The sequence below is a fragment of the Corylus avellana genome, chromosome ca1, assembly GCF_901000735.1.
Source record: "Corylus avellana chromosome ca1, CavTom2PMs-1.0".
Taxonomy (NCBI): Eukaryota; Viridiplantae; Streptophyta; class Magnoliopsida; order Fagales; family Betulaceae; genus Corylus; species Corylus avellana.
In genome coordinates this window covers 39,775,819-39,790,841 of record NC_081541.1, presented here as the reverse complement: position 1 = coordinate 39,790,841, position 15,023 = coordinate 39,775,819, and the positions used below count along the sequence as shown (strand labels likewise).

The 15,023-nt window shown below is 35.8% G+C and overlaps 2 protein-coding genes across 2 annotated transcripts in view; both read left to right on the top strand.

Annotated features, from left to right (window-relative positions):
• The window catches only part of LOC132172080 (probable serine/threonine-protein kinase PBL12), a 9,926-nt gene extending 2,769 nt beyond the window's left edge, over window positions 1-7,157 (top strand). The window contains exons 3-5 of the mRNA XM_059583520.1: window positions 5,736-5,863; window positions 5,960-6,071; window positions 6,772-7,157. Coding sequence (XP_059439503.1) covers window positions 5,736-5,863; window positions 5,960-6,071; window positions 6,772-7,157 — 626 coding nt within the window. The remainder of the gene's footprint in view (window positions 1-5,735; window positions 5,864-5,959; window positions 6,072-6,771) is intronic.
• A 1,687-nt stretch (window positions 7,158-8,844) lies between these two features.
• On the top strand, window positions 8,845-14,504 carry LOC132167135 (uncharacterized). Its single transcript, XM_059578037.1, has 2 exons — window positions 8,845-8,988; window positions 13,293-14,504. Exon 2 carries the CDS (start codon window positions 13,380-13,382, stop codon window positions 14,346-14,348), a length of 969 nt encoding a protein of 322 aa, XP_059434020.1. The 5' UTR covers window positions 8,845-8,988; window positions 13,293-13,379; the 3' UTR covers window positions 14,349-14,504.
• Window positions 14,505-15,023: the final 519 nt, after the last annotated feature.

Sequence of the window (15,023 nt, the reverse complement as noted above, 5' to 3'; positions counted from 1 at the left end):
AAGTAATTGAGCATGCTTTGCCTGAGGAGAGTGAAAATTTTTTAATTGACAAAGGAAAAGGTAAGATGGGAGAAGATGAGGAGGTTTTGATGAGGGGTTTCTTTCCTACATGAACTTTTTGATTTGGAATGTGAGAGATTTGAATCATCCCTCTAAACAAAAGGAGGTGAAGAGAATGATAAATTTACATAAGATTGGCTTGATCTTTTTGATTGAAACTAGGGTGAAGATTAATAAAGCTGATAAGATTAGAACCTGCATTGTTCCTGGTTGGGACTATATTTATAACTATGAATAGCATTTTTTGGGGAGGATTTGGATTTGTTGGAAGAAGTCTATTTTATATGTGATTGTGCTGGATTAGAGTTATTAGAGTGTTAATTGTGTCATTAAATCTATAAAGGATAACCTCTGCTGGTTTCAAAAATGGGGGTCTGATAAGTTGAACTCTTATGAAATTGAGTTTGGTTAATGTTTGAATAATCTGGAGGTTTTGGATCTTAAGTTTAGTGGATGCTTTTATACATGGACTAATAAGAGTGAGGAGCCTTGGTTTGTAGCCAGGAAGCTTAATAGAGTTTTGGCAAATGAGTTTTGGCTGAGTTACTTTAGTAAAATGTTGTGCAAAAATATACCTAAATTAATAGGTAAATAATTGTACATTTTAACTCGCAAATGCACAAGATCAAAACAATAGTATAGTAGGCAAATACGAGATCATTCCCACGAGGATTGGTAAATTATGTTTAGAAGTAAATTCCTATTTAATTAAAAGATAAAATTCAGTTGTCACGATTGAATTCAATAGAATAAAAGATAAACAAAAACTAAAAAAAGATTAGGGTTTTGATATCCACCACTAATTATATTTAACTAATATAACAATATGCCAATACTTTGATCAAGTTATGCATATTTAATGTTTGCCAACCTAAGGGTTAAACTTTAACACCTTAAGCTATTGATTTTCCTAAGCAACGAGTTAGGCATGAGTACATACTCTAACTCTTTTATTTCCTAAAGGATTTAGCATGGTATATACTAAGTTGTTTTTTAGAAAAGCATATGTTCTATGGAAATCAACAAACACACAGGGTCTAAGGCATGTCTACTCCCGGTTCCCCATGTTGATTAACCCAAGAATCCGGCATGGATATCTCTTGTTACTTATGTTAAACCCAGGACTCAGCTATCCAAATTGATCTAACTAACAAGTCCATACCACATGCACATGTTGATCAGGCATACACATATGAGGAATTCATGCAAGCAGGTATTAATCAAGTTAAATAGCACAACATGATCATCACAAGGCGCCAATATTGAAATATTAATTAAACATAACTAGGGCTTCAATCTAGCCCTAAATAAAGTATAAACTACATAATAAAGATAAAAAGGGTGGAAGATAAAAAACTCAAACTCCTCTTGTTTAGCCTTCAGTTCCTTTCCAGAGCTTGTGTCTCTTTTCTCCACACCTATTCCTAAAGGCTAAGATGTCTATTTATAGGCTTTAGAAGTCCTTGGAAAAGTAGTAAACCCTAGGGATTTCGTAGAGTTTTAATCCTATTACAATTGGGAGTTGGAAAACCCTAATATGGAAGGAAAGGGAGTCTATCCGCAGCTTCTAGAATTCTCCAGCGCACAGGTGCGATCGATCACAGTGCGATCGAACACAGTGCGATTGATCACAGTGCGATCGATCACACTACCAAAAACTCCAATTTTTCCAAAACTCTCTCTTTGAGCCCAAATCTTCCAGATTTACTTCATTTTCTTCCAAAAGCCTGTAAAAACATCAAAAACACAAAAAGGAAGTAAAATGGCCTAATTAACCAAAACCAAAGGATTAAAACATGCAAGTTAAGGGCTGAAAATATGAATATTTTAGCGCTTATCATAAAACCATTGTGGAATTTCATTCAAGAGGCATTTCAAACCACTCTCCTGCTGTTATTTAAGTTGGAAGATTGCAAAATTTTGGGCCAAAACCTTTTAAGTTCTTCAACTACTGGTTGGAGCACAAAGGGTTTTTGGAATGGGTTAAGGAAGGCTGGGATGTTCAAGTAGATGGGGTTCCTATGTTCCAACTTTATGCTAAGCTGAAATCTGTGAAAGTTGTACTTAAAAGGCATAATCTGTCTTGTTTTGAAAATTTAAAGCAAAGAGTTTTGGAGGCTCGGGATAGCCTTGACCTAGCTCAAAAAGAAGTTATTACTTCTTTTGGAAGGGCTGACTGCTTGGTAAAGGAAAGGGAGTGTCTTCATGGTTATGTGTCCATAACAAAAGCTGAGGAGTCTTTCTTAAAGAAGAAAGCTAGGAATCAATGGTTGCAATTGGGTGATCAAAACAATAGTTTCTTTCATCGTTCTCTTAGAATTCAGAATTCAATGAGCACTATCACTCATTTATGGGATGAACATGGTAATAGAGTGGAGTATGTTGAGCTGATTAAAGAGGTGGCTGTGTAGTTTTATGAGAAGCTGTTAGGGCATAATCAATTGCAGTTTATTGAAGTGAAAGTAGAAAGGATTAGGTATCTTATTCCTACTGTGATTCCTTCTGATAAGGTAGCTAATTTGGAAAAGGAGGTTACTACAGAGGAGATTAGGGATACATTGTTTGACATGCCAGCCAATAAAGCCCCTAGTCCTTATGGGTTTTCTGCAGAGTTTTTTAAGGCTTCTTGGCCTATTGTTGGAGAGGGGATGGTGGTAGCTGTCAAGGGGTTTTTTGCTTCTGTTATGCTTTTCAAAGAAGTTAATGCTACTATTCTAACTTTGGTACCCAAAAAAGTTAATCCATTTGCTATGGGGGATTTCAGACCTATAGCTTGCTCCCATGTGATTTACAAGTGTATCACTAAGATCATTTCTAATAGGATGCTTCCCCTTTTGAATGATCTGGTAAGCTTGAATCAGTCTGCTTTTATCCCATCTAAAAGCATTTCTGAGAATGTTCTGTTGGCCCAGGAACTTATTAGAAACTATCACAAAGATAAAGGAGATCCTCGTTGCACTTTGAAAGTTGATCTTATGAAGGCTTATGATTCTGTAAATTGGAAGTTCTTGATTCACTGCCTTCATTGTTTTGGTTTCCCAGGGAAGTTTCTTAGCTGGATTAAGGAGTGTATTACTTATCCTAGGTTTTCTACTTGCTTAAATGGAACTTTGGTTGGCTATTTTGAAGGAAAGGAGGGGCTGAGGCAAGGGGATCCCTTATCCCCTTATCTGTTTGTTTTAGCCATGGAGGTTTTTTCTAGAATAATGGCAGATCATACTAGTGGGGGTTCAGGTTTCAAGTTTCATCCTAAATGTTTGAAACAGAAACTTACTCATCTTTGTTTTGCAGATGACCTCCTTATCTTTTCTGAAGCCAGTTTTAACTCTATCAACATCATCAAAGATGCTTTGACTGAATTTGAGGGGTTATCTGGCCTGAAAGCTAATCCCTCAAAGACTTTTTTCTTCTGTTTTGGTATTTCAGATAGAGTTAAACACTTGCTGCTGGGTGAACTGAGAATGAATGAAGGGCATCTACTAGTTAGATATGTTGGGGTTCCCTTGATTTCAACTAGGCTTTCTGCAGCAGATTGTGGGGCCTTGTTGGACAAAATTATTGGTAGAATTGATTCCTGGCTTTCTAGGAATATTTCTTATGCAGGTAGGCTCCAATTGCTGTCTTCAGTTCTATATAGTCTGCAGGTTTATTGGACTAGCATTTTTATTCTCCCTAAGAAGATCCTCAAGGCTATTGAACAGAAATTCAATAGATTTTTGTGGACTGAAAAGAGTGAAGTTCCTACTAAGGCTAAAGTTTCTTGGGATGCTTTGTGCTTTCCTAAGAAGGAAGGAGGTTTGGGGCTAAAAAGAATGGAAGTTTGGAACCAAACTTCTATGCTCAGACATGTTTGGAGTCTCTTTGCTCGATCTGACTCTTTATGGGTAGCCTGGGTGAAAGATAATTTGTTGAAAAGAAAGAGTTTCTGAAGTGTGAGCATTCCTCAAAATTGTTCTTGGAGCTAGAGGAAGATCTTAAAGTTGAAGGAGATTGCTAAGAGAATTTTGAAGTTTGAGGTTAGAAATGGGGAGAACATTTTTCTCTGGCAGGATTCTTAGAATCCCTCTGGAATTTTGATTGAGGTCTTTGGGCATAGAGCTGTTTATGATGCTCATAGTAGTTTTGAGGCCAAGCTATCTTCTGTCATCCTTAATGATGACTAGTTTTGGAGACCAGCCAGGTCTGAGGCTCTAGTTGAGATTCAAGCTAGGCTTCATGAGGTAAGGTTTGGACCTTATGACAAACCTGTGTGGACTGTTTCTAGAAGAGGTTCATATGTTAGCTCAGAAACTTGGGATTTCCTTAGAGAAAAGAAGGAAGAGGTTAATTGGTGGAAGATGGTGTGGTTTCCAAATGCTATTCCTAAGCATGCTTTCATTTTATGGCTTGCTGTTCAGGACAGGCTCCTTACTGGGGATCGGTTGATAAAATGGGGATATAAAGGTGAGGTTAAGTGTTTCTTCTGTCATAACCAAATTGAAAGCAGGGATCATTTGTTTTTTGAGTGTAGCTTCAGTTACAGAATTTGGAAGTTTTGTATGCATCGTTGCCATGAAAACAATTCTCCTATTATCTAGGATGAGGTTCTGAAGTTAGGAATTAGCAAATGGGAAACTAAAACTCTTAAAGGTCTCATCTGCCGCCTTGTGCTAGGATCTGTTATCTACAATTTGTGGTGCACTAGAAATGAAATAAAACACTCTGGTCAACCTATTTCTGAGGAACAGATTTTGAGGAAAGTTCTTTGAGAAGTGAGAACAAGAATTGCTGGGAAGGAGAAGTTTCCTAAAACTAGAGAGAATTTGGTTTTAGCTGCTTAGTGGAATTTACCTGCAGATTTATTCTTGTAATAGTTGCAATGCTAGTGTGGTTTGTAGTTAGGCCTTGTGAGGGCTTCTTTGTTAGTGAGGCTTGGTGGCTTTTTGTAGTTTGGTTTTGTTTGCTGTCTGTATTTTCATATGCAGACTGCTATTTTGGTTTTTTAGTTGGTTGGGGTAGGCCCCTGTGAGGTCGAGTTTTCAGCCTTTTGAATAAGGCTTGTATTTGATGTTACTATTGTTGATTGGTTTGTTTGCTAATAAAGTCTCTTATTCATCAAAAAAATAAATAAATAGTTGTTATTGAAAATAGAAGAATGCGGAATGAAATAGCATTGAAATAGCTATTTTCTATTCCTCTCATATTCCAAGTATTAATTCTTATCATATACTCTAACACAAAAGCTATTATATCCCACATTCTTTTATCCTTAATAAAAGTTATTCTTTTTTTTTTTTTTTCTAATAGAATAGTTATTCCCCTTACCAAACATAACCTTAGAATGGTCGTGTGGTAGATCATTTCCTTTATTGAGGGTAGCCACAATACCGCTCTCTATTTTTTCTTTTTTCTTTTTATAATTGTTTATATGTAAGGCTTACATTTATCTTAATTTTCTCAAAACAAACAAGTGTACTTTTTAGAAAACACATTCTCAAATGTAGACTCCATTAGTGTATACTTCCAAAAAGTTTATGTCATACCAAAATATTCTTCCAAACAAAAAAAAAAATACAACACACTTACCCAAATTGACACATAATATAGGGAGCAAATTATACGTATTGTTGATAACTATCTTCTTCTTCTTCTATTTATCTATTTATATGTATTTGACTATATATATATATACACAGATGATCTCAAGTGGGTTCAGAGGATCAATATTATTCTTGAACTTGCACGCCTTCTTAAGTTTCTTCATTCTCAAGACAAGCCATATCCGGTCTTCAATGTCATTGCATCTCATATACTGCTCGATTGGGTTTGGACTCAATTCCTTCTTCTTCTTCTTTTTTTTTTTTTTTTCTCATGCCTTTGCAGTTTGGGTTGATGGTAGGAGACTCATTTTGATTTTCAGGATTTGAAGCCAAAATTAATTGATTTTCCAGTAGTTAGCAAAGGGATCATGGGTGAAAGGAGTACACAAAAGAAGTACATTCGCTGTGTGGATCCCTATTTTAATCTACGAGGTACTTCTTTTTTTCTTTCTTCTTATTCAAAGACAATTTATGTTTTTCTTTGCTTAGAATGTAATAATTCTAATTTGAAAAAACTGATGAAACAGGAAACATCCCTTGTACATACATGCATGGGAAAAGATTATGGTATCTGATAGCTGATAGAATTAATCTTAGTGCTGTTAAATTATCAGTTATCTCAAAAACTTAAATTGGTAAAAAATTATTGATTAAATAAGATTCGAACTCAAGACCTTTGTATTAATACTATGTTAAAATATCAGTTATTTCAAAAGTTTAAACAAATAAAAAATAATTGATTAACTCATTTAATTAATATTATAACAATGTTTAACATATCGAAAGGAAGGAAGACGCAAATTGTTTGTATGTAAATGAATATAGTTAGTAACAAAGATTTGATAACCTCCAAATTTTGCAGCCTAGTTTTATTTTTACCAACATCTATCATGCATGGCTTCTAAAGGCTTGGCGACAGCGTCGAAGGCAATGTGTGGTGCAGCACGGGAAGGATTTTCCCACAAACACATCATGAAAAACAAAATAATTTGACTGACTTTTGAGTCAAGCTCATTATTGAATTACAAAATAACACTTACTCTTAAAATTTAAATAAAATATGAAATTAAATACTAATAACCTAAAAAAACTCAATTATTTATCTTTCATCTGGAATCAATGTGCATGACAGGAGGTGATTGGGAAACAAGCTGTGAAGTCTTTTCATTTGGTATTATTCTCCTGGGACTAATATCCAAAGGAATTTCCGACCTTGAGGAACAGGAAAATCCTGACCTAATTCTGGACCATATGCTACACTCTTGGGCCAAGATGGAATACAGACCCCACTGTTCTCTTGCCCACAAATCCCTTCAAGAAGACTGGGGATATCTTGCTGAAGACGGCACTGCAATTACAGAGCTGGGGATGCATTGCATCGAGTTTGTTCCAGTGAATCGTCCTTCTATGGAGGATGTTCTTGTGCGTCTTGAAAGTTTACATATTTTTCAACGTCTTGGTGACTCAAGACCTCACAAAAGGGACAAGAAATTTCATGATGATCCAATGTGCATGTGATTGTGAAATTGATCAGGAAAGTTTGATTTTAAATATGGAATTTTTTTACATGTTTATAGCAAATTAGGAAACTTTTGTATTTGAAATGAAAGTTTTCTTTTAAGATGATTTTATAGACATGTAACATTTGTTGATAACCTATACACAATGTGTATTATTATTCATTAAGTCCTGAACTGGCGCTCGTATCTTCTCCACCTATGAAACGTGTATTGTTTTATAGTTGGCCTACTTGTAGATCCTGGACTTGAGTGAGGAGGATTTCGAGGCAATTACGGCCATTTGGCATAATGATAGTGATCATGTTAACGTTTGAGGACTCATTGTAGGATTTTGAAGATTGTTCATGTTAATTAGTACTTTTGGGAGATATTGTAGACTAAAGAGTTTTGAGGCATGTTATGGATTAAGGTTTAGTTTGGACCTTCTATAACATTGATATATATACTATAATTTAAGTTAATGTGATGACTTTTGATAGATGCTCTGATTGTAATTATTAATATTGATAGAAATATTATGTTTCTGCTACTTAGTATTCTCTTTTTGAATAAAGATCCCTTAGTTTTATTCTTTTAGGCAAATAGCGCCGGTTAATTAATTTCTCAGTGTTACAATACCAACCTAAAAAAAATGGCCTTATAATTTTCAGCTATATCGCACTGCCGCATAAAACAATGGACCAAACTTCTCTAAAAAGGAATACTGAAAAGCCATGTCATTTGGAGCATAACTAGCTATTTATATGCGGGTTAACTCCACAAATGCCCTATGAACTTTCATTCGTTTTGAGAAGACCTCTTCAAAATTTTAAAACTTTCAATTTCACCCATCAAACTTCTAATTTGATACAATCTACCATATTCCCTTAATATTTGGTATTAAATCCTAACAGATGCTATTAAAAATACCAAAATACCGCCAACTTTTCGTTTTCTTAATTTTTAATGTAAAATTAAGGGTAAATTTAGAATTTATAAAAGTTTTAGGGGTATAAAGGTCATTTCATCTATTTTAACGTATGTTTAACGCCAAACTTTAACGAATGAGGTGAATTACATTAAATTAAAAATTCGAACAGTGAAATTAAGAGCTTATAAACTTTAAGGGAGTTAAGGAGGCTTTTGTGAAGTTTCTCCCCTAATAAGACCATTTTGGTAAGCAAAATTCGATTACATACATAGCCATGGTTCCCTTATATTATAACGCATCCAAAATTAAAATAATTAAATTTATTTAACTTCAAGTGTTACTCATAATGCTTTCCAACTAATTAACTTGTAATTAACAGAAACTACAACACACTACTAATTAGGCTTTGTTTGGTAATGGGAATGGGGTTGGCCCAAACACTGTTCATCACAATTTCTCAAAAAAATCAACATCAAAACATTCTAACTTTTTCACTTTTAATATCAAATCATTCACTTTTTATTATTATTCAAATAAAAAAATCATTACAAAACAAAACTTTTTCATTTTTTCATACCACTTTTTCATTTTTTTTATACCAAACATTCTTACTTTTTTTCACATCAATCTACATCAACTACAGTGTTTAGGCCATCCCATTTGCCAAACACCCCCTAATAGAAAACGGATAAGACGGATAAATATACTTTTCAGATATTATTAGCATAAATATCTTAATAATGACGTAAATCTGATAAAAACAAAAACTCAAAAACAAAAACAAAGCCGAACAGGCAAACTAAACTGGGGCCAGGCTCTTCTCCATCGTTCAGATTCTTAACGTTGTGTAGGAACGAGACCCTCCACCAAAAAACGTTGATTTGCCTGATTAATCGGCTAAGAAGGTTTTCTCGAAGAGGTAATTCTTAAGTCTATTCCCTGATTTCATTTTCCCTTTTCTAGTTTTGTTTGTATTAATTAGCCCAAGGCTTCCTTCAGAATTCATCTCTGTTTCTTTTGTTCCCCGTTTGGTTGCTAAGAAATCAGTGAAGTGAAAATGAAAACTAGGTAAAAGAGTCTACTTTTGTTCAGATGAGTGTCTCTTAGATGAAACACGTTTCATGTTTGTAGTTGGTTATTGGGTCTTAAAGGGTATTCTGGTATTCAGTTAAATTAGGTAGAACATACTTTTTTGGAAAATGTGCTTATACAAGATTGCATAACAGGGTCGGAACCAGAATTTTAGGAGACAGGGACAAAACTAAGCAAAATAAAATTTTTGGGGCGTAAAAGTTCATAAAATACCTAAAATTTAGAATAAATTTTTAAAATTTTGGGGTGGCTCGGGACCCCTCAAGGCTAGGGGTGGCTCCGCCCTGTATACACATGTTTAAGATTGCATTTATCCCATGTGATACACTTAGGATCGAAACATAAAATTTTTGCCACTTCCATGGTTTTGTTTTTAGATGATTTTTTTTTTTGTTTGGCGACAAAGAAAGAGGAAAAAAAATCTCCAGCACTTTGATGACCTGTTAATTATTGAGCTACTATTGTCATAAGAAAAGCATGATAATTACTCCCTAGTATTGTTTTATTTGTGATAGATTGTGTTTGCTTTTAGTTAATTACATTTGGATATGAGAAGTTCTATGTTTGTGGTCTCTTTGAAGATCTTTGATAAATTTGAGATGAGATGTACATATAGGAGACTGTACTTATACGTACATACCGATAAATGCATAAAAAACACGTGTGGAAATGTTAGCAGATTGAGTTAAGTATTAATATTGTTAAAATGATAAATAGGAATTGAAGCTATTAAATTTCGAATATTTGCAGTAAGTTCCCTTCTTTTTTTTTTTTGTTTTTTCCCTGGGTCGTGTAAACTTACTGATGAAATGCCAAGAGGAACAAATTTTACAATTTGGTTTACTTTGCTTTTGAGAAGTTGTCCAAAAGCTCGAGTTGTTCGTGAGAATATGTATTCTATGTTTTCATATGATCTTTCCCTCTGCATGATTGTTATTTTTGGAGCTCCCAGATTTCTGTGGTTGGGTTTCTAAATGTCTCTTGCTTCATAGAGGTGTGATCTTTTGATATGCTAAAGGTGCATATGGAGTTAAGCTGCTTTCCAATGTACTATTTTCAAACAGCTTTAGAATCATTCTGACAAATATCATATGATTTTTCACTAGATTCCTTTAATAGTTAGTTTTTATAGGCCTACTCTTTAGGCTTTTTTTGTTATTAAATAGATTACCTCAACTTATGCGGTCCAGTTAGTGATATTTGTAAGTTTTTGTAGGCCTATACTTTAAGTTCTCTCTTATTAAAAAGAGTCCCTCAACTTGTACGGTTCAGTTAGTGATATCTGTGAGAAAAGCAGTACGGGCACAAAAATGAGTAATGCTAGAAGGAGGACTATAAGCTTCCTTGTATCCTCCCAAATGTGACATAGGTTTTAAAATTACCAATAGATCAAAATTCAATAATAATCATCTCAAATTTAACGATGATTTTAAAAGCCAAGTCACATTTGGGAAGACACAAGGAGGACTCTAGTCCTCTTTCTAGCATCACTTCACAAAAAGAGTATGGTGCAATCGTTGAAAGACAAAAATGGTGAGTGATTATAAATTCTAATCTCTAATAGAAATTAGATTTTTCTCTATCATTATGATTGGGTTCCTGGGGGGCCTACTTTTAACTGGTGGTATGATCTGTGGTGGAGCATGGCTTCTAATGTTGGGGCTGTAAAATTCCCAAAATTTTCAGATTTTGCTGATATTTACCGAATCTTATAATTCACAAGTTAGTCTTTAGTGTTGAGGTGTTAGGAACTAAAGCCTGCTTGAGTTTTATAAGTATCTTAGAATTAGCAAGCATGATTCTCAAATGGTGGTATGACAAACCTGTATCCCCTCTTGCTGTACATGAAAGGGTATTTGGATGTCTAAACCATTGACACCAGTCTATTGTGTTATGTGTTGTTTTGTTAATAAAATATGTTTAATAATAGTTTATATTCATTTCATTTGGGATTCGTCTATATCCTAAACTACATGATACTGCTCATGCCTCCACGTGCGTGGGTGCATGACCATGCACAGGCATGCAGAGCATCAGTGTTTTAGGACTCGCAGGATTTGACATCAGTTGTCTTTACTTTTACTTGATGATTTTGGTCTTTTACAAGTCTTACGAATTTGTGTGGGGTACTCGAACTGCATACTGGAGAATGCATTTGGGCTGCCAAATTTTACAGGGAGAATTGGAAAGGAATCTAATTCCTTGAAAATTTTTAATTTTTTTCAGTCATTTTTATTTTTGGAATCATTGTTGCGAAAAATGTGAAGCTTGATGGCTTAGCAAAATAGCTTTTAGAGAATTATATGCGAGAAAAGGAAGTAGATTATCTTATAGCCACTGTGCGATCTGGTTTTCCCTTCTTTAATGCCCTTTTTGCACTTCTAAAAGTGATTTTGGGGAGGGGACCTACCCACTTAAGTTGAAAATGAGTGTTTGATAACCTACTACTAAATGTGATTTTGAGCCCATTCTTTGACAAACTCCGGTTTTTGTAAAAGTGCCCATTCGAAACCTTTTTTGAAGTTGCTTTTTGAGGCATAAAATCACTTTTCACTACAGTGCCAACAAACCATCTCTAAAGCTTTGATGTGGAATGACAGCTTGTCAATTGTCCATTTTGATGGATCAGGCCAAAGGTTGATTCTTTGTTGAATTGAGCGTGAGGCCAAATCCTATCTAAGAATTCCAAATATTTTTTTTTTTTTTTTTTTTTTCTGAGCAAAAAGGGTAGGCCGGGGAGACCAATTGTGGCTATTCTACCTGGGTATGATTATAGTAGCACCTACCCGCTGGGAGTCACACATGAGAGGTCTATATGGTGGGAACTACAGGCTATCCCTCAAGTCCAACTGAACCATAGCCTGACCTAACCCCACCAGGGCATCAATGAGAATTCAAGGTTGCTAGTAGCAATCAGGCATATATGGGAATTCTTCATTGCGAAGATTTGAACCCATGCTCTAATACATGTCCTTACCACTTGAAAACTTTCTTCGGCCATTGAACCACCACCCTTGATGGTTCTAAAGATGGTTGTGTCATACTGAATATCGAAGAAATTTTTTAAATCACTAGATGTATGTTTCAATTCTTGTATGCATCTTACAAACCTACTTATTTGTGTATGCATGTACGCTTAGCTGTGATTTCCATTTAGATTACAATGTCCCAAATATAAGGTCACAATATGAAGTCCTTCAGCTATTGATTCGGTGGACACTTTCTCTTAATGAGGATTTATTCGCTGTATTATCGTGTTGGTGCAATTGGATTAAATCTGGATGTTTTGAGTACCTTTCCTCCTCCCCATGGATTGTGTTACCAAGAAGTTTGGATTGCTTACCAGATTCAAATGCACTGTCATTCTACACTTACATGATCTCTTTACACCTCAACAAACTTTGTCACTGCGGAGTGATATCTGTAGAACAGATCCACTGTTAGTCTTCATTTCACTCTCTAACCTGGTGAAAGCTTTTGTTTATTGCATAGGAGGATTTCGCTTATAAAGAATTTGTATTTTACTAAACAACAAGAAGTACTTCAGCTTGAATCATTTGAAAATTTAACAACTTTTTATCTGTGGTGTTGTCATTGACTCAACCATGTTCAAGTGCAGTGCTTGTGCGTGATGAAGTTTATTCAATTGTGATACAGCTGGCTTTTGGCAGTTAAAAGAAACTTAATATTTTATGAACATGGTAATAAATATTTGAGCATTTGCTTGCAAAAATCAATAAGGATTACCAATGAGTTCTAGCTCAAATTGTATTTCCTCCACCCATAAGAATGTGGTGGAGGGTGAGGTTGCAAGTTCAAGACCCATTAAGTGTGCATGTCACTTTGAAAAAAAAAAAAAAAAGTCTTATCTGGATCTGTGAAGGAGATTTTATAATTGAACTTGTTCCTTGTACAGCAGAAAATTAAAAATGTTTGTGTCTTTTGTCTGCTCAAATCTAATATCTTTGGTTATAATATGCACTTTGTTTTTAGCCCAACAATTGATTTCTTGTCCGTGTTTTGATTTTCTTACCTGGGTAACATCAGTGTTCTTTTTACTTCTCTTATTTCTGCTAATGGCTTCTGCTGTTTTCTTTGTTCCCTATTGTTTTTCAACTCCATATGTTTCAGGGATTGAAAAGGCATAGTTGCGCTCAAAGGTGCACAGGTTGAACCATAAATCAAGGACTTGCATCATTAGCAAGAACTCAATCCACAATGTCAAGCATTAGTATATCCCACATCCACCCTAGAAGCCTGAAATTGTTGAAATCCTCGAATGTGCAACGTGTACTTAGCGTCCCTCAGATTCGCATTAAACGCCCTACCATTTGCTGCACAAAATTGACTCCATGGGAACCTTCACCGGTCACATATGCTCCCACTGAGACTGCTGGTGATAACTTATTGAAGAAAACCACCAACATATTTGAAACCCTTAATTCTGAGAACACAGCTGAAGTACCAGAAACCAGCACTGAAAAGGTTACTGACACAAGCAATTCGCCAGTGGTGCGGCTTCAGTTCCTCAAATGGCCAATGTGGCTTCTGGGCCCTTCACTTCTACTTGGAACCGGCATGGTTCCGACCTTGTGGCTACCAATATCTTCCATCTTCCTTGGACCCAACATAGCCAGCCTGCTCTCCTTGGTTGGACTTGATTGCATTTTCAATCTTGGTGCTACCCTTTTTCTCCTCATGGCTGACTCTTGTGCCCGTCCAAAGCACCCAACACAGGCTTCCAAAAGCAAAGCTCCTTTCACTTACCAATTTTGGAACATTGTTGCAAATGTAACTGGATTTGTTGTCCCTTTGGTGATGCTGTATGGATCCCAAAAGGGTTTTCTCCAGCCACAGCTATCTTTCATCTCATTTGCTGTTTTATTGGGTCCCTACCTTCTGCTTCTGTCAGTACAGCTTCTGACTGAGATGCTCACATGGCATTGGCAATCACCCGTTTGGCTGGTGACCCCCGTCGTGTACGAGGCTTACCGTGTCTTGCAGCTGATGAGGGGGTTGAAGCTCGGGGCCGAGCTCACTGCACCGGCATGGATAATGCACACACTTCGAGGGTTGGTGTCCTGGTGGGTGCTGATTCTAGGTATACAGCTCATGAGGGTTGCTTGGTTTGCTGGTTTCACTGCACGAGCTCGTCAGCACCAGCCTTCTCCTGCTGCTGATGGTTAGTAGTATCCACCATCAGTGAAAACTCCATGAAACTGGCTTCCCATACAGATTTTTTGTCTATCTATTGTATATATTGTAAATCCAAAAATGTGCAGTTCAATCACTGTGTTCGTCACTTTATTCATATTAATATTATCAGTTTAATTAGTCTTATAATGAGGCTTAGTGTGTTCATTGATCCCAGGAAGATGCCTTTTTCAATTTCGTCTTAGAAAAGATGGATAGAGAGCATTTTGGAGAAAGATTTCAGTTTCTTTTTCTTTGCAACAATTTCTCTCTTGATGGTGCTTTTGTGCAGTTTAACTATGCTGGTCAACGGTCCAAGTCATACAAAAACAAATAATTTTCTTGAGATTATTGTCTGACAAAGTTGGCTGGATTATGGTGGCTCGTCTTTCTGCATTAACTGCCACTTCTTCTTTTTTATATTGCTTTATAATTGTTTAAAGAATACGTGGGATAATTAGAAGGTTGCTTTCTGCTGTCATCATCATCGCCTTTTGTCGGTGAGCATTGGGTTTGGTGCGCAGAAGAATCTGGCTGGTGTGGCGATACGTTTCACGATCAGATCCACTACAATTAAGTTTCACTAATTTCTCAAGACCATTTTCAGCAAATGCTCTAAAAATTCTTTTTATATTGCGTTTCTGTAGCTGTTATGAGGCAAATATCAAT

Coding starts and splice junctions, on each gene's coding strand:
- LOC132167135 (XM_059578037.1), top strand. CDS start 13,380: ATGTCAAGCATTAGTATATCCCACATCCACCCTAGAAGCCTGAAATTG.